At 33.2% G+C, this 20296-nt stretch overlaps 1 protein-coding gene across 1 annotated transcript in view; it reads right to left on the bottom strand.

Moving 5' to 3' along the window:
• Positions 1 to 20296, bottom strand: part of CNTNAP4 (contactin associated protein family member 4) — a 203585-nt gene that overhangs the window by 75402 nt on the left and 107887 nt on the right. Inside the window, exon 4 of the mRNA XM_056513630.1 lies at positions 519 to 666. Coding sequence (XP_056369605.1) covers positions 519 to 666 — 148 coding nt within the window. The remainder of the gene's footprint in view (positions 1 to 518; positions 667 to 20296) is intronic.

Below are 20296 nucleotides of genomic sequence, written 5' to 3'. Positions count from 1 at the left end.
GGCTTATGCCAGTTATTAATGGCACAAAGGCTATTCCAAAAGTACCCCTTAAATATAAAAAACTTCAAAGTGTCCTTCAGTTTTTTATTTGTGGATCTATCTAGCTGTCATCTTACTGGCTCAAGATCAAGACCATATACATTTAAAACTGTAAACATTTCCTGTATTTTGGCCTTCAGATGGATAGAAAGCATACCATGTTAAGACACAATTTTTAGGATGGTAAAAAAAAAAAAAAAAAAAAAAAAAAAAAAAAAAAAAAAAAAAAAGAAAGAGTTTGCATTAGATCAGTTGCTGGATTATGTCCACACCATACATTCCTATACAGGAAAGACTAGCAAATAAGCATCACATATTGATAGTTTATGTAGAAATAGTCAAGTATGCACATAAACTTATTAAATCAGTTTTATGTGAGATTAAATCTAGTCTTAGAAATCTACTTTCAGATGCTATTTAGGTAGCAAAATACATTGATGAGGATTCATTTAATTTAGCTGACTCAAAAATAAACTTACTATATGTGCATCCATACACTTCAATGCGCATTCCAATCCTGCCATTTGGATTCCAATCCAAAGGCACAAAACGGAGATATCTTGCTTTAATAGAATGCTGAAGCTTATAGTACACAACACTGTCTGCATTTGTGTTTCCAGAAAAGGCCTAGAAGAAAATGAAAAAGAAATCAGCCACATCCACATTGAATACAGAAATATATGGAAGTAACACTGGTCTTTTCATTTTATATATTTTATTTCCCTTTCATCTGGCAAACAGTCAAGCACAGGAATGAAATGTAGTTGTCAGAGAATTCCATAGGAACATAAATCAATTTTGACTATTCTTTTGGACAAGGTGATAAATCATCTGTGTATTTAGAACTGATGGCCCACTCCGCAAAGTATTTAACAACTTTCAAAATTTCAGTGAATAAACCCTGCAAACCCAAAGATGGCTGTCAAAAAACATGTAGAATATTCTCATATTTCAGTGCATGGCTCTATTGTCTTAGGTTGCAATACAGGATGTGACCAAAAGTATGTATTCTATCACCATCTGTTGAAACCAGGTGGGGCAGTGGTCCTTACCTCTGTGGGAGATATTATCTGCTAATGAGCCATCTGTTAAAACCAGGTGGGGCAATCATCTTTATCTTTTCCACAACCCTTCCTTCCTCCAGGAAGATATCATCTGTTAACGGCATTGATCCCCACTGCATGACTGATAAAATTATGTCTACCCATTGGGAGGTGCTCCAGCCAGGGGGAGGAGCCAAGCCTTTCCTACCTAGATAAAAACTGAGATTTGGAATATCAAAGCAGCCTTTTTCCACTGGATTCCAGAGGAAAACTGGACCTTTCCACATCATCACTGGACCTTTGGAGGAAAACTGCCCTTTTCTACAGGAGCACTGCTTCAACTGAACCACATCTGTGAACCACATCTTCACTGAAAGGCTAGATGGATTTCATTGCAGTTCTGTTTTCAAATGCATAGTATGCTGCATTTAACATGGATTTATACTGACAGATCATGGTAATAAAACACTTGTTTCTAACTAAAGAATCCAAATTATTTTAAAAGGAATGTTTTTCAGTGTCTTGTTAAAAAAGAAGAATCTTAATTTCAGTTTTTTACCAAGGTGAAAGAAAAAAAGTAGGCTTTTTTGCAGTATTTAACTGATAAAACTATTTTCCCTTTTTCTTACATGAAGAAAACAGAAAGAACAAGAAAGCTAAAGAAGAAAGTTAGAAGAAAGAGTTGTAATAATAAACTTTAGCTTTTTAAAAACTGGAGAAAATATTCTGATTTCTGTAGATTGTGTTGTGCTTTTTTGTCATTACCTGTTTATGGTATGTGAAGCACAAAGAATTTGTTCAGACATTTTGAATCCTGAAATATTTAATGAGCAGTATTTAGAAGATTGCACATTTCTGGCTGTATGAGCAGTGCTGTTGCCATAGCTATAAGCTGCAGATGTTGCAACTGGAGAAGTACATAGCAACTAACATCTTTAGGTATGCAGCTTCTCTTTCCAAAAGTTTTAGAAACACTGAATTCATTATTTATCTTTCTATACACAAATATTTGCACCTTCTCTCTCCTGTACTAGTAAAATTTCAATAAATTCTAAACTCTTAACTTTCAATGGGAAAAAAAAAAGAAATTAAATAAAAATACCCCAAACCAACCAACCAACCAACTAACCAACCAACCAAAACAAAAACCAGAACAGTCAGTGAATTGGCTTCAATTCACTAGGCTAGCAATAGGAAATGAGAGTTAGTGACTTTGAATGCCCACTTTAATCTTCATGCTTTATAATTCCACTAACAAAGCACATAAAGGTGGAAATATATTATAACAAAGATCAGAGAAGATCTGCTATTTGTAGGGTGAGACTCTTCCAGGCCTCTTGTCCCTTCAAATCCTATTTGTAGTCTGTAACTAATATAACTGCCCATGAAAGTGCCAATTAGTTTGTTGACTGAACCAGAACCAGGCCCCAGAAGTTCAAGTACTGTGAGAAAATGAAGTGCTCCATTAAGATTTAAATTTTTGCAAAATTGTTTTTGGAGAGCAGCCACCTCATGAAAATTAATTTAAGTTTTGAAAACAGACGGTATATGGCTTGCTTTTTGTTGTTGTTGGTTTCTTTTTTACTGTAGGGTATATTTAAACTGTGTGGTTTTAATTGAAAATCTGGGTTTTGGCTTCAACAATAACCTCAAAATACTTCAAATACTCCTTTAACACTGTTCAGAACGGCCAGCTTAGAAACCAGTATTTTTTTGCTATAATTTTACAAGGCTTTTATTTGGGAAAACCACATTTTAGAGTGTATCAATCGTGTTTAATATTAAATGGAACTTTATTGCTTGTTTTAAGCAGTCTAAAGGTTAAAATACGAATTTTGGATTTTTTTTTCAGCCTATGTCCTCTTCAAAAAAAGAGAGGACAAAATCAGACTGCTTTTTCTCTAGGCTACAGTACAAAAGGTGTCCCAAAACCTTTGAAAGCCATCTGTGAGCTTTTTAGAGGAGAATATTTTCCATGACAGACACTCCTGTCATTACAGCAGAACACAACCAGTGTTTCATGATCCAATCCAGCAATCTTTAAAACATAGATATACAACAATATAATGAGCTTCTTTCTTCCTACCCCTGTTTTTCAGGCTGTTCAGACCACTTCATTCTTATGCCAAATCATGTATAGGGAACATGGCATTACTTTAGATTATGCAGATTCCTCACAACCTACACAGACATCTAATGGTTAAAAACATGTAATGTGGCCCTCAGTTAATAGGAATAATGCACCTAATAATTGCATCTAATAAACACTGTTTGCATAAATATTGATGGGGTTATACACTTAACCCAGTACAACTGCTTGTTGAATCTTAGTTGATGCATTTACAGATACTATATATACTGCTTTGTAATAGCTTGAAAACATACCATCTGCCTCAAAGAATTCAGTTTTTGAAACACTGAAATACTATATTGTCATTTAGCTGTAAACGGTAACAGTGCCACCCAGCAGCATAGATATCTAAGTAGATAACTCTCCACAGCATAGTTTGTTCTATGAAGTAAAAACATTCTGGGTTGTACTGAAGCCTAAATTGAGAGCCTGAACTGCTCTCAAACTTGGTTTAACTGTCCTACTCAACTTCTAACCTGCCAATTTCTTTATCTCAAGCTACTTTAACCCTACTTTGAAGACAGATCTATTCAGTTCATTATGGTGTCAGGAATCACAGATGCACTCTGTACTGCACTGGTAAAGCCAAGTCCTGTCCATAGAAGGGCATTGTCAAGCTCAGAATAACTGAAGGTAAGCTTGCATCAAGACAAGGTGAAAAAAAGGTCCTTGGTTTCTCTGTCCATCCTGTATGTGTAGAGCACACTTGGGTGTTGACCAGGGATAATACAGGCATCCTGTCCAAAACTTCCTCACCAATCAAAACTTCTCCAGAAATTAAACTGTGTAGGACCCATACTTCAGATCACATGATACTTATTTACAAATATAACTTTTACTGGATAATATATTACATATACACTAAAAACCACAGTACTAAATAGTATGAACAAAACTTTTACATATGTTGTGTACCCAATGCAATAAATATATTTATTACAAATATGACTTAAATATACATATATACATAATTATAAGCATACTTAACTGCAAATCCCATTCAATGTTTAATGACAAGTACTGGAACAGGACCAAACCTGAACAATTTTGTTGGAAGAGAAGTTGTGGTACTAGTGTACCTCAAGATGGGTCTAACTTCATCACATGGTTTATGAATTCTAGTACCAACACCAGAAAAAGTAGTTGAAAAAATCAGAATGAAGTAACTTGGAATTGTTTGTATGAACTACATAAAAATAATGCAGTAGGATTAACACAAATCTCCCATTTTCTCCCAACACTTCTAACTTACATTCAAGTTCATATAGCAGTTTAAATGATTCACGTCTCAGTAAAAAAATAAGTGCCTATTCCAGATAACTTAGTACACAGTACAAGTACACATCAATTGACATCTTTTCTGAGCAAGAATCCAAACACCCAGACACATCCTTCTTATCCTATTACCACTGTGGTGAGTTATTGCTAGTCTATTGAAGTTGCTCCCAAAAGTCAACTGGTATGAACTGTTCAGTTAAAGTGAAAAAAATGTGTAAGTCCTTCACTCTGACCAGAGAACACTGTATCAGACAATTGCCTCCTTTCCTAGATGTCCACATTGCAATTATGGCTAAAACAAAATGATCATAGAAGTTAAATTAACAGATTTTTAAGACTCCATTGGTTATAGAAGATGTATAATAAAAAGCTGGCTGATAAGTTTAGCATAAAATATTATCAGTGGCATTGTAGTAAGAAGTGCTGTAAGTTATTCACTGTATTTTTCACTAGATCTTGTCTCTGAATTGTTTAAAGATACAGTTGAAATATACTAGTGTTACCTTAAATTGATCAAAACACACAGCAATTACACATACTCATACAGCTGTGTTCATAATGTCTTTTGTAAAAAAAAGGACAGCACATATTAACGACAACCTGATTAACGTAGACCAGATAGACAGAAAAAAAGCTTGGCAGAAAATGTCATAAATTGTTGTTCCAGTAAATGTTCATTGCTTGTAACACCTAAATCTCCACTCCTGGACAACTGTACTTACAGCTTTCCATCACTGTCACTTAGAGATGGGATACTGGAGTAAATTGTATCAAATTTCTTTCATTCTATCTCTTTTATTTCTTTACATTTGGTGAGTGCTTGATCCACTGTCATGGTTCTTTTTTTTTCTTTCACTATATCAGTGGAGTATTACCATAACTTTACATAAGAGAATAGCTCCAGACTTAAGAGATGAAGAGAGGGGGAGACCACACTTGCCAGTTAATTTATCAAAGGTGACATATGATATTTGTAAATGGACTTGGGATATTCCTTCTGCCTTTCTGTTTTGTTTGGGACTTATTTATGGAGGGTTCTTTTTTTTTTTTTCTATTTTTTTGTTACGGATTTTGTTCTTTTTGAGAAATAATTGAAGCAATATGCTTTCATATTAGTACAGAAGAGGGAGATTTCAACATCTAAAATTAAGCTAATGGAAAAAGGTTGTGGGTTTTTTTCTTGTTATAGTAATAGCAGCTGGATATAGCATTGCAGGGGTGAGTAAAACGTTATGAATCTAGAGTCCTTGAACAGCTAATGTTAGTAAGAAGAGATTTATCAACAGCTTGCTGTGCTCGTTTGGAAATGTGCTTAATAAAATGTGTTTTCTGTCTCTCTTCTTTCCTTTAATGTTCAATACAGCTGAAATGAAAACGTACTTAATTATCCAGATGACATGCTATGGGGACTAATAAATAAAATTGAAAAAAAAAATTGTTGTAAGCTAGTAGCCAAAACAGGTGCTTTGAATTCTTCCATCTACCTTATTTCCTTTCATTCATTCCAACACAGTAAAAAATTTTACTTGAAGTAACTTGTCACCATCAGAGGGAGCTCTTGTATTGACACAACTAGGCACAACATTCTCCCTTTAAAAATTATCAAAACAATTCTTTTTATAAAATCCTAACATATAGTATGAATCTACTATGTTTGTTTATTAATAGGTAATCACGTGGACCTCAGAAATATTACTGAAAATTGAAAATATGAACATGTTTCATAATCATGTTACTGTAATTCTGCATAATCTTTAACAACTCACGAAGATTAGCTAACTCTTTATCTGAAATTAATATAAATATGGTTTTTATAATATGGATCCACAGACAATGAATCTAGTTTATATTATTATATTAGTTATATAGTTATTAATATATTTTGGATTATATTATTATTTTATTCCAAAGGTAACTGTGATGATCTCAGAAGATAACAACCAAAGTAGTTTTGGTAGTTTTATTTTCACTTTTTCCCCTCTTGTTTTTTAATTAATCCATATGCAATAATCTGTAAAGTATGAATACATTGAATTTTGAATCTGGGCTGAAGTTCAACTGTCCTTTCTACTTTCAAATCAAATTGAAGTTTAATCACTACTCTTCTGGGTAAATAAATGTTTATACTAGTGGCATTTGATCTGGAGTGCAAAATTGAATTTATACACTTAGAAATAAATAACGCCATAATTGTTATGAAATATTTTCAAAGAACATATTTATTTTCAAAGCAACATATTTAACCTGTCATTTCCACATATTTATTTGTTAAATTTTGAAAAAAAAAAATGCAGATGCTATAATTCTCATTGTATGAAATCTAGGTAGGAGTCACAATTCAGTATTGTTCTTCTGTACATAACCCAGAGACTACCAGAAAGGTAATTCAGGCAATTTACAACTAAAATACATTTAGTGTAACCGCCGTGTATGAAATCCACTGAAATGTCAAAACAGTATGTGGGAATTGTTTGCTCAAAGCAATATGAAAAATAAAAAAAACCCTTTATTAATAGAATAGTATAAATTTTCTTTTCATAAAATTTCACACCTTGCTTTAAAATGAAATGATTAGAAATAAAGAAATCTTATTAACTATGCAACTTAGAAATGGCACAGCAAATACTTTTACATTCTGAGGATCATAAACAATAAAATAGTTCAATAAAAAGGTTTCTTACTAAATTATGCCTGTGGCTTTTCATATATGATGTCTTATGATTTCTACCTTTAGAGAAACTTCCGTTAATGAATTAATTTTCAACTCATCATTATGGATTTAGACTAGTGTATAACATCAAGTTAACGTGACAATCTGTTTGTTAGGTTGCTTCAACATTAGTCAAATATCTCACTCATTTCACCAAAAACCTTAGTGGCAAAATTTCACTTTTCACATAGGGCTTACCACTCTGATAATTAGAAAACCTTTCAAAAGCTACCAACTTCCATCTTTTTAGCTTTACTCTGATGAAGGATACTATGAAATGAAAAGCCAAAGAAACTCACTGAGATTAAATGTTTTGGGTATGATAAGGTTTTAAGAATGTTCTGTATACTAATACAAATTCTGTGCAAAAGTGTACAGCAAATGTATATTAATGTTGCATTCAGTAGTTATCAGGGACTAGTAAAAACGTGTGGGGAATGTTTCCTGTTAAGGGCATTCAGAATACGAAAGTAGAGCTTCAGCTTTTCAGAAAAATCAGCATCCATGGTGGAGCCTACTGCTCTGGTATGGCGTCTGATGCTTCAGAAATGCAATGCAGAGAGCAAAGTCTGCACTGTAAACATACTGCTGATCACTTAGGAGTATTTACTAGAGTGCTCTCTTTGGGCCCAGGGGATGTGTCTTAAAAGCCACACTGAATGCAATAAAACCAAGTTCCTAGGTATTTGTCATATGGAGGATTCGTTTCCAACACACACTTCAGGTATTTGGATATCCTAAGCAGTAAAGTAATTGTAATTCATTCTTCCCAGTACTCCTGGGCAAATGAATGACTAGCAAATACCAGTGACCAGGAAATCTGGCATGCAATGAGAACAATCCAGAGCACATGATGGGAAGCCAGCAGAATGAACACACCTTCAACCCTCAGCAAGTGGGTACCTTTGTGGGAGGGAAAGAACTGACTGATGTGATGGTGCCACATCAGCTACAGCAAACAGCAAGCAGAGAGTTGGTTGGTTGTTGCCTACACAGAAGAAGGTATAAAGAAAAGCTTTGCAGAAACAACATTAAGTTAAATCTTCAAATAGAGATGGGAGAAGACAATTTTAAATGACAAAGTTTCCTTCCATGTACAAATTACAGCTCAGGTAAAATATTCAGGCTTTGCAGCCTGAAGACACATTAGTGAGGATCACCAGCTTTCTTCTTAAGGCTATCTGGTGGAAAGTAAAAGGAAAATCAGGTACCAATATAGTATTTACAATAATTCTGATACATCATCTTCTATGTGAAACTTAAAATGATCAGGCTGCTTTACCACTTATCCCACATCCTCCACAGCATATTTTATTTTATCTTCTCAGTTTGCTCAGCTAAAAAGCCAGAAAAAAAATTGTATCAGGAACTGACAATGTTTTGACTTCAGCTATCCCAACTCCTGTATCCCAAGTTTAAAAATACAAGTCTAAGTTACACTAGTACAGATTTACCTCCAAAGTGTTTACTTGAGTCCCAAGTGTTACTGCCTGTATCACTGAGATCAAGCTTCATGCTGAGGCTGCTATAGCATGTGAGAAATGCATAACACAGAAGTAAGAACCCAAAAGTATATATCTTAAGGATACAGCAGGGTGAACATAGCACTGAATTTCAAATTTTAAAGGTCCATTAAAACCATTAAAACCATTTAAAATGGTTTTTCAACTCTTAATAGTCAGAAATGAGACTTTACATGGTATAAATGGGAATAAATTTCACTCAGTGCATACGACATCATTAACTATAATTCTTTCAGAGGACGTGACTGAATATATGGGAAAAATGCTGGTAACTTGTGATGCTGATCTCTTTAGTTTATGTAAAAATAGCAAGTGTTTAGTTGTACCTCTATGTGTATATCTATCACTAAAAGCTTAAAGCTAAAATTCAGACTGAAGGAAATGGGTTTAAGCTTACATAGATTGTAAAGTCCACACTGCAAAACATTTAACCTTGAACAATCTATCACTTTCTTTGAATAATTAACTGCTTTCTGGATAAAGTGGCATTGAATATGCATATGAAGGATGTTTCTTTATATTAAAAATAATCAATATTAAATGAAAAAATCAACAAATTTTGTTTTCACGTGGTATTTCTAGAAGGAGGCTCTCATGCCAGCAACAAGCTTGTGAGACAAAAAATCAACACAACTCCCATGAAGTGTTGCCAGCTTCTAATATCACAATTTCCAGAATACTGAATTCATGTCCAACACTTATGAAATGCTTGAAGGACGAGACACAATGAAAGTCATTTGTGCATGACACTGAAAATTATGATCAAATGACTACAGGTACATGGGTGGTCATGTCTCTCAAACTAAATTATTCTTTGTTCAAGAGTAGTCTGGAAATTAATTTTTATTTAATTAGCTTTGATACTAAAAAGAGACCATATGGGAATAGCTTTTCTAAGAGAAAAAAATAACACTCCAGAGTGGAATGAAGATGGTCCTAAGCCCATTTTTAAACCAAAACTTGGGATGGATAGCATATCATGGCTTTCTGTACAACAGGAAAAGAAAATAACTGAATAGTTAGAATTTTTTATTTTATGTAGCCATTGTTTGTGGAACTTAAAGCTCCATAAAATAATATTGTCTTTTATAAGAATCTAAAATATAAAAATGCCAGTTCTTTGGCTAAATGATTCTGACATGAGATTTAATTTTAAAATTTTTTAAATTATTTTTGATGTATAGAAACCTGCGGTAATCCATAGGAAAGGTTGTGTTAGATTAATTTTTAGTGCTTTAGGTTTTTTGAAATATTTCAACCTAAAGGATCTTGCTTACACTGTAACATCTTTAACTGCCTTTGGTGCACACTGGTGCTGAAGAAGGTTTATAAATTAAGCTATTTCAAGTAGATAATTTTTGCAAGTCATCACTACCTACTTGGTGCATCTGGAAAAAAGTAAAGTGCAGGCACAAGAAAATGGAGAATTATCCTCTACACCTTGAGAAAATCATGCATTTGAACAGATGAACTGATTCTGAAACGCTTTTGAAAAACATTCAAACTGAGATCTAACTAAGTGAGAACCTGAAGGAATTCAGAGGTATATCTAAATTTGAACTCTAGTAGTTGGTTGTTTTTAATTTTTTACTTTTTTATTTAGTCTCCTGTGGGGTTCTTGGGGGAAAAAAGAAATATCACATGACTCTTACAACAAACACAAAAATCTGTCTCAATATTATTCCCCCTTTTGAATTAAGGACATGTAAAGTTGCAGAGATGTATATTTGTAAAATTATTCTAACTCCACTTTATAAACATAGACTGCATCAGACAAAAGTAATTCTAATGAGGAGCATTATCTCTTTCACTTGCAACCAACATTTAAGTGCACACAGTTTAACTCATAATTCACTCTTAAGGACAGCAAGTATTTCAGGTGCTATCATATTTTATACATAAAAAGCAAAAAGAAATAATAAGAGCACTGCTCACATCTAACCACAGGGGCACTCCACTGAAGCGAGTTTAAAAACCTTTTGCCACTACATTGGAGAACAGCTTGTTCCTTTCCTTTGATAAGTATATTTCAGTATGTGTGTGTTACAGTATTTCCTAAGGAAGGCCAAAATCTGGAAAGAAATAAATTAAGATAAAGATCAAGCATGAAGCTGGATCACAATTCAACAAGGAGTGATTTCCTTGGAGAAGTGAGAGAACAAAGGTTAGAAAAATTCTAGATAGCAATACAATATAATTAGCTGAGCAATTACAGAATAATTCACCATTGCCTTTTACAGCTACTGGGGGCAGATGAATACTTGGGGGAAGGAAGATAGTGAAACACTTCATCAGTTTTGGTACCTCCATCTGATACTGACTGATCCACTCAAAGAAATAGAAAGTGTCCACAGAAGTCAATTCACTCATTCTCAAGAGTATTTTCAAGTTTATAATTCTTGAGATCTAATCTGTTTTAAAAGTTGGTAGGTTCATACTTCATGACAGCTACGTAAGTCCCTTTTTTTTTTTTTAACCTATGTTAAAAGCTACTAATTAAATCACTCTGTAGTATAATCTGTACCTTATGACAGGCACCTTCTCTTTGAAACAAGGAATTGTTTGCTACCAAAACCTTTGTCATCATTGAATAAATCAATGATCAGGGTAATTATAGAAGAAGAATGCTTCTCTTAGGCAATTATCAGCTTTGCATCAGAAGTAATGTCAAAATGAGAACAGGAAAAGGACATGACAGTTTAATATGGTATCATTTGTAAATATTTTTAGGTCTGTCAGAAAATAGAAGTCATTCTTCAACTGTCAAACAATGTTTCAAATGATCTTCATATAACACAGAGTAAAAATTTGTAATTCTTTCAAAATGAAAATGTCATTCACATTGTATTTAAAATATTAATAAATGTCGCACTTTGTTATCTCATTTTTTCAAACCACAAAAGAGTATTTGTAAGTATTTATAAAGAGTATCATACGGCTTGGTAAATGTATTCAAAATACAAACAATTCTGCACAAATATTTGAAATAAATACACATTTTAAAAACCCAACAACAAGAAACACACAATGCAATCATGGATTATCACAAACATTAATTTGTTAGGTGTTACATAATCTCATCATACAATTTCTCAAATAACTTACCATTATTTTAATAATTTTGCAATTTTAAGCTACTTATGATAGATTAAACACGGGTTTGCTCAAGATATGTGACTACTATCAATTTTTTTTATTCTAAAATTTTATTAACTGAAACTCAAAACTAAAAAAACAAAACAAAAACCAACCAAAAACCAACCAAAAATGCCGTAAAAAACCACCAAACCCAAAACCAGCCCTTTGAACTTCTCAGACTCTGCTTTCAGTACATATACTCCTAATAATCTTAGTTTCTTATTGAATCTGTGTGAAATTTTATCTGCTCTTAAGTCCGCGTGAAGTCTGTCCTAAGGACAGTAGTCACTACTAATGCACAAGAACTTCCTCACACCTCTGTCATATCTAAAAAGGCATGTGGTCATGCTGACTGCCAGTCTGCCTGGTCTTGTCTTGTTATCTGGTAAAGAACAAGTTTTAAGCTACCATGTCTCATACAAAGACAGCAATTCCAGAAGTTCATGGTCTGTGCAGTGATCAGCTATTAATGTACACACGACTGTAGACCAAGAATCCTGCTTATCTTGACAAAGAGATAGAATACACTGAAAAGAAATTGAGGAGAAAATGGTCCTGCCACAGGTAATAAATTCTAGGACATTAATTAGGAGATGGAATGATTGAAGCTGATAAATGAATATGAAACACAAACTCACAGGCTTTAATTTGCATGTTTTTGCTCTTTACAGTTGAAGACTATGAAAGTTGATTTTGGAACATTAACCATCTATGAGTTTATGTGCTGTATTGTTTATGTTGCTGGCATGATTGGATATTTTGACAGTGATAAATAATAAAACAAGACCATCTATTTCAGACCGAATTTACGAATTTACCTTTTATTCTAAAAGAGAAAGAAAGAAATCCAACAGAGAAGTAATTAAACATGATCCCCTCTTGTATGCCTGGCTTTCCCTCCTGTAACCCCATTAGACAAAAATGATTACTCATACATCATGTTAAATGGATAAATCAAATCTTTCCATTTGACATTTGCTTCTAAGGTCTGAGGTAGCTCTAACAGCTTTTAGCTGCTAAAGATATAGATGAAATTCTGCAACAGAAATATGTCCCCATCTACATCATTCAGGGCATGTACATTTGTGCAACAGAACAGAGATTCAGGAAAAAATGGTAAAATTATTCTAAAAAATGAAAGTATATAGCCGTTAATCATTGAAAATAAGAGAAAACATCCATTGCCTTGTAAAGGATGTTGTAACTAACTCCAATCTAGTTCTCTTTTACCACTCAGTCCAAAATGCTTGACTATGTTTGGGGATGAAATCCCCACTTAGACCTACTATGCATATGATTCAGAATATCTTTAAGCAATAAGTCTTAAAAAAGATATCATACAATCTTACTTAATTTTGTAATAATCTTTCATTAATTTTGTAGCTTTTTTCCTTGCACAACAGAGGTAAGCTGCTGCTGCGTTGCCTGCTACATGTTTGCTTTAGAAACACAAAACTCAAGAAATGCTTTTTTAGCAAGGTTTCTTCCAGGAACAGACCCTTCTCTATGAAGCAAAGAGCTACTGCCACCTGAATTTGCAGACACAGAGGACAAGGCTGCTACCTAACTGTTAAAGCTCCCTTTTCTTCCAGGCTCTTTTTTTGACCAAGACCTCCTAAAAAGTCTCTGGGCAGCTTATATCCTTGCTGCTTTCTGCACATTACCAGATTGAAGATCAACTTTCACATATCGTGTGTCTCATAAAATTCTGTTCTAGGACTATTTCATGGTTTTACAGCATGGTTTTTATCATGTTCACAAAGGAGGAAATTACCTCCCCAACTTGCTCTGAGGTCTTTGACATATGTCACTGACTGCAATAAAAAGAGAACCATCAATTTCTATTTTGTCCCAGTTATAACCTTTCTAATCACTTAGCCAAACCTGCAACCAGCATTATAAATCTACAGATTACCTTGAATCTAGAGATTTCTGTAGTTTTCACCAATTGTGGAGAAAGATATCCAGCTCCAGCTCAGCAAAACTAAATTAACAGAAAACACTCACCAGAGCTGTGCAAGCAGAGTAACAGATCTCAAGGCTTTGAGCTGCTAAAGCAGAGATCCTTGTGGTTGCCCTAAGTCACATGAGTCCATCTTCAGCTTGGATGGCAGTCAGTGTCCCACACTGAGAGGACACTGCAGTTGTGACAACCAGCTGTCCTTTTCTGGCCACTTCAGGGTGCTTTCACAGCATGCTGCTCTTTCCAGCCCTTGCAATACACCCACCCTTATGCTGGCAGAGATTTGCTCCCTGTCAGGTGAGCTTTGTCATCATGTAGTTCATCTTCACCTTGGTAAGAAGGTTTGAGTATAGGTCCTATATGCTATGCACATATCCAGACAAAAAAACTTGTCCTACAGAAGTAAATTGCACTTCAAATATGACCTTCAAGTCCTACTATAACGTGTATTTGAAAATACAGGGAAGTTCGGGAAAAAATACAGGTTGTTATGAATGGAATTTCAATCCATGCCACCAAAAATCTGTTAAAATTTATGCATTGCTCCAGAAAATCTTGAAATAGATCTGTATTAGAAACATTCCTTCCATGTTAAAACTAACCTCCCCAGGATGATCACAATCAAGTCTGAAAATTAAGGATAGGCTTCATCTATGACAGAAAACACGTGTGTGTTAAGTGTAAGATTTTTTTCAACGGTATATTAACCATGGAATGTGAAAAAGAGGAAAAAAAAATCAGAAAAACCCCCCCAAACATACTTGTTCAATTCAGAATGCTTATTATTCTAATACATGGCTAAGAAAACACTTTTGCTCAGCTATAATACTGCTTCATAATTTCACTGGTATCACCTAAACTGACCACATTTTTAACAAAGCAAAGATCTGATCGCATGTGAAGAAAAAACTAAGACAACATTTTTAAATAATTCCATTGAGGAGAGTATTTTCAATTAAAATGATAAAGCTTAATTTTTTATTAGAGAAATTAGAAAAAATAGAAAGAAAAACATGTCAGATGAAAGAACAAAGTATGTGGAAAATGTGCTGTAACAAACCAATAATGCAAGTTAGAATAATTGCAGTGTGCTTTATTTAGACTGAGGAATGCATGCATGATGAATCAACCACTCAAGCCCTCCTTAAGCAAAATCTGTTTGTCAGAAAATTAGCTATGGATACTTAATCCAATTAAGAACTTACTCTTTCTTACTGTTTCACTCCATCAAACTAGAATTTAGCAGTCTTAATTATTTCTCATCTTCATATTTTCAGAAAGTTGGTTTGTGCTTTTGGAGATTTGTTTTTCTGTTGGCATTTTATTCTTTTTTCTCCTCTGAGTTTTTTTTTATAATTTTGTTTATTTGTATTTCTCATTTTTAAAGTCAGTTTACTAACTACATGTATTTTTGTTATTTTTGAAAGGAAAAAAGAGTGTGCTGTCGACAAACTAAAAATAATTAAATTTTAAGCAATTAATGCACTGCAAGTGCCATTGCAGTTTGTATTTTTATGTATTTATTAAGAATTTTTTTTAAATAGACTACCTTAGGAAGTGAAATAATGGAAACTAAGGGAAAGTCAAATTTAAAAATATTCATGTTTAATATTGTTTATGGCAATTTTAAATATATTTAAAATCATGAGTTAGCTTAGCCTTCAGTAAAAAGAGGTATTATTTTCTTTTTCTCTAAATTAAATCTCTTTTTATATAAATTTGAGGACTTGATTGAATAATTCTTAAGAAAAAATTTAATCACATTAGTGGATTCAACTTTTAATCATTACAAGATAATCACAGTACAGTAGTGTTTTTCATTAATAAAGTTCACCTAGCTTTAACACAACAACAAATATTATTTTTGCCATGCAGTTTATTTATATTATGTACACTATATTTACATATACCTTTTTATATTTTTCTGCACCTGAGACCACACAGATTTTGCAGTCTTGCAGAAGCTACCACTAAAGAGCTCAGTTTTTTCCTGCTGGCATTCATAACAATATCTCTCAAATATAAAACTTCTCCTGTGTACACTGCCAGAGGCAAGGTACTTCTTGCTGCTAAGGCCCACCATCACAAATAGAATTGGAGTGGTTGCAGTTGTTCAAAAGATTAGATCCTGCACTAAATTAATTCTGACAGAGAATTTTTTTTTCCAAGTATTTTGGTTTTAATGTTAGCTCTTTGTTATATGGAAGATAGTAACTGCACTGAGTATCTGGATCTAACAAAAATACACCTCTTTTTTTAAAGATGATGATCTTCTAGCCTTACTAAAGAAAGTTGGTACAGGTTCTTTACTGCTCCAGACTAATTTCTATTCTATGTTAGATATTTTCTATGTAGGATTTTTTGGCTCGAATAGCATTTGCTTTCTGAGATAACATAGTGGAATGAAAATGTTATTTCAACTCTACACAACACTAATTAAACAAATTCTAACGCAGACTCCATATGAACAACAAAATCTGTCTTCAAACAAATTATAATAGCATTACGATAAATATTGTCTAAACAGATAAGAGCAACAGAAAATGTGACAGTGTGATTATCCATTATTCAAACATCCCAAACTTAATATCAAGGATGTGTTTGCCATATGATACAAACTGTTGGTATACAATTAATTCTTAGAAAAAACAAGTGAATTTTTTTGTATTTGGGAATATTATAAAACATAAAACGTTTATTTCATCATAGCCAGAATCCCTAGTTATTTGCATTCACAATATATTTTATTAAATACATAAACTGTGATATGAAATACTCTTATTTTAGTGACAATACTCACCATTGCCTTCATCCCTATAAAGATACTTCTGTAATGAATGGAGGTTTTTTCGTATGCAAGATCTACAAAGAATAGTCAATCATACTACTGGGTAAGATCTGCCCCTCATGTGGTCTTCAAAGGACCAGTTTGAGCAGAAACTCAGCATAAACATCCCCAAACGGATGAGTTTTGTTGAGTCATGAGCAGGGTATGTTATTTTTGCTCTGGTGTGCTGGTAGAGGCAATGAACAGCTGACCTTCTTTATTTTCATGCCACTGTGCTTACAGATTTCAGTCACATTCATACCCAATACTCTTTTTTCCAGGCCAAAGAATCCCAGTTTATTCAGTCACTTTTTCCATGCCAGCTGTCTGCTTTTTAATATTTAAAAACATAATTTTCTGAATCTTTTCCAGTTCTACTATATTATTTTGCAATTACCAAATCTGCACTGAAAAAATGAACAACACTACCACTCACAGTGGAATAGCAAGGTATTCTGTCTCATTCACTACAAATTTCTTCACAACTCTAATATCCTATTTTCATCTTTGTTCCATATAACTAAGCTGATAATTATAAATATTTTAGAATTTTCAGGTGTTACCCTGGAAGAAGCATCCAACAGTCAGTCATTTAACATGAAAGGACCACGGGGTCTTGAGTGGTGTAATTTGGGGGATTTTTTTGCTGTGTACATTTTCTTAGCAATGAAGCCAGAATATTTGTATTTCTGCTCAACCACAGCACTTTATGTGTAAATATTATAAAGCCTTATAAATGCTCCAGGCCAAAAGCTAAGTCATAACTTCATCTCAGAATATTTTTTTCTTTTATTTTTATCTTTAAATATATGTATATATATATATATATATATATATATATATATATATATATATATATATATATATATATATATATATATATATATATATATATATACAGATACACACACACATATATTTATTTATTTATTTATGTATTTATTTTATTTTTTTAAGAAGGCAAGTAGAAATTTCGGACCATATCAGAGAAAATTTAAAATGGCAAGGTCATATACAAGACTATGGATCAGATCAATATTTAACTATTTCATATGTTTCGAGTTATGTACTTGTTACTGCAAAGCATTTATTCCTACCTGTCGTAAAGAGGTTAAATATTAATTCAATATGTTTGCTTCAAAGAAAATGTTAATTTTCTATCACATAAAATGTTATACTATTGTTTGGTTTAATTATTTTTTTTAATTTATTTTCTGGAATAAACTTTCAAAATTACATGCACAATTTCAAACACAGCAATTTGAGCTGACATTTGTTGTCCCCATGAGAAAGTAAAAGGAAACAGTGACAGGAAACAGTGAACATTTAAGAAAATCTAAGACAATTTAAGAAATAGCTTCATAATTTTCACTGAAGGAATCTTTTCAAATATGTGCATATTTTATGGAAGAATGCTATCTTTGTTAATTTGCATGATATTTGAATATGAACCTGTGATAATCCGGCATTGGGTATGTAGATGAGGAAAGGAATTTTATGAGAGTTTGTAAATGTTACAATCATCCTGCTTCTACCAAAACTAAATGAAACATTAACAATTTTTCCTTTGCTTTTATATCATGTGAATTGTTCTCCTTTTTGCAAATCAGAAGTATAGAAACATACAAATTAAGAAGAGAAGAAGGTGAATTGCTAACATAAACTTTAGGAATGCTTCAACAGAATACCATTTCATTTCATCATATGGTAATTTGGATTGGAAGGTAATTTATTCCAAATTCTTGCTTACATGAAGGTCAGATATTAGGTCAGGCAAGGTTACTCAGGGCTTTCCCAGTACCTGTCTTTATATTTTGTTGTGCATGCTTACATCTGTCACATGAACTGTCACCAGGTTTTAGGAAAATTCTCTTTTCTCCCCTTTTTTTGTTTTTATAACAGGTTAGAAATGAAATGAGACAAGCAGAGTGCATAATTAGGCACTCATTCTGTTTATATCAGATTATTAAAGTTCTGATTCTTCCAAGATGCAAAGTATATAATATCTTGATGAAGTCCCTAATATGAGACACTACCACTGGTGATAGTCTTCCAGACACCCCCCAAAGTAGATCAGAGGTAAAGAGAGGAACTTCATTTCATATTTCAGAAAATGCGCTGGAAGATAGAAGAAATATCATAGACGTCACATGATCTGAATTATTACATGCAGGTGGTTGGGGGTGTTTTGACATATTTTTTTTTTTTTTAAAATATGACACGATGCTGAATGTTGCAAATTAAACAGTTTGGGCAGTATCCTGGGGATCCCATTTTATTTGCCAGATTCTTGGAAATAAAAATGGGTTATTAATCCAAATTTATCACCCTTCAATTCCAAAAATGCCATTTACAAACAAGAAATAAAAAATAAGAGAATTTGATTCTACTTAAGTATAATGTATTAACACATAGATAGTATAGAACATCAAGAAATGGTATTATCTTTCTAACTTTAAGATTTAAAATATATATATTGACTAAAAATGCATAAAATATATTAACTATTCACCAGTTTTTCCCTGATATGTATGTTTATTTTGTCGCCTCAACTTCCACAGTACAGGTGCTGTGTTTCGACAGCATGCCACAGCACTCTCAGAAAATGCAAATGACCGAAATACTGTACATAATTTAAGACACAATAAGTATCATGTGAGCCTCTAAAAGCTCCATTGCACCCGAAGTATCTGCATCTCAGAATGGAGACACATTCCCTCTAAATTGTAACCCCTAAACAGTATGAAAAAATTACCAGCAGAACCACTGATAAGGACCTGTTTGTTTTCATTACTTCAGCATATCCAAAACTTAATGTCTTGTATAGAAACTGACAGAACTTTGCTTACAGCCTGATACTACCTGAATTACCAAAGACTAAATAAAATCATGGAAGAATATAATGAAATTCAACTCACTTAATTCTTCAATTTTATCTATTTTTACTGGTTTCATCTTATTAGTGCTCTCCTTTATTTCAAATCAAGGAGAAACTGAAAATTTTAATCTCATTGAGGGAAGAAAAGTTATTGGGGACAATGCAGTTATTTTTCCTCACTATGGAGTCAAGTTTCCTCACATCAACACTGAAACAAGAATCATTATCCTCTTTTGCAATTTTGTGAATTTGTATTGGCTGAGTTAAAGAAACACTGCAAAAACTGAGCAACATTCAACACAATTATGCATTTTGCTTAGTTGTTTGGGTTTACCCTTCAGAACTAAAAGGTCACAAATCAGCATAATATCATACTAACAATGTCAGATGACATTTTTAATAATGCAAATTAACTGGGAACTTAATCAAGATAAAAAAATATAGAAACTTTACATCGAGATCCTGATATGGCTTTTCAAGAGCCTATCTTCACCATTTTTTATTATTCCCATAATATAATCTATGTAAGGCTGAAATCTCCCATGCCCAGAGGAGGGCTGTGATGATATCTGAGGGCTGGGGCACTTGTCTTATGAAGATAGATTGAGAGAGTTGGGCTGTTCAGCCTGAAGAAATGCAAGGTTCAAGGAGACCTTAGAGCAGCCTTCTAGAAAAAGGGGAGCCTACGAGAAAGATGGAGACAGACTATTTACAGGGGCACAAAGAGATAGGACAAGACAGGATGCCTTTAAACTGAAAGAAGAGA

The sequence above is a fragment of the Oenanthe melanoleuca genome, chromosome Z, assembly GCF_029582105.1.
Source record: "Oenanthe melanoleuca isolate GR-GAL-2019-014 chromosome Z, OMel1.0, whole genome shotgun sequence".
Classification (NCBI taxonomy): domain Eukaryota; kingdom Metazoa; phylum Chordata; class Aves; order Passeriformes; family Muscicapidae; genus Oenanthe; species Oenanthe melanoleuca.
Note: the sequence above shows the minus strand (reverse complement) of the source record. Positions and strands in the feature narration are given on the sequence as shown.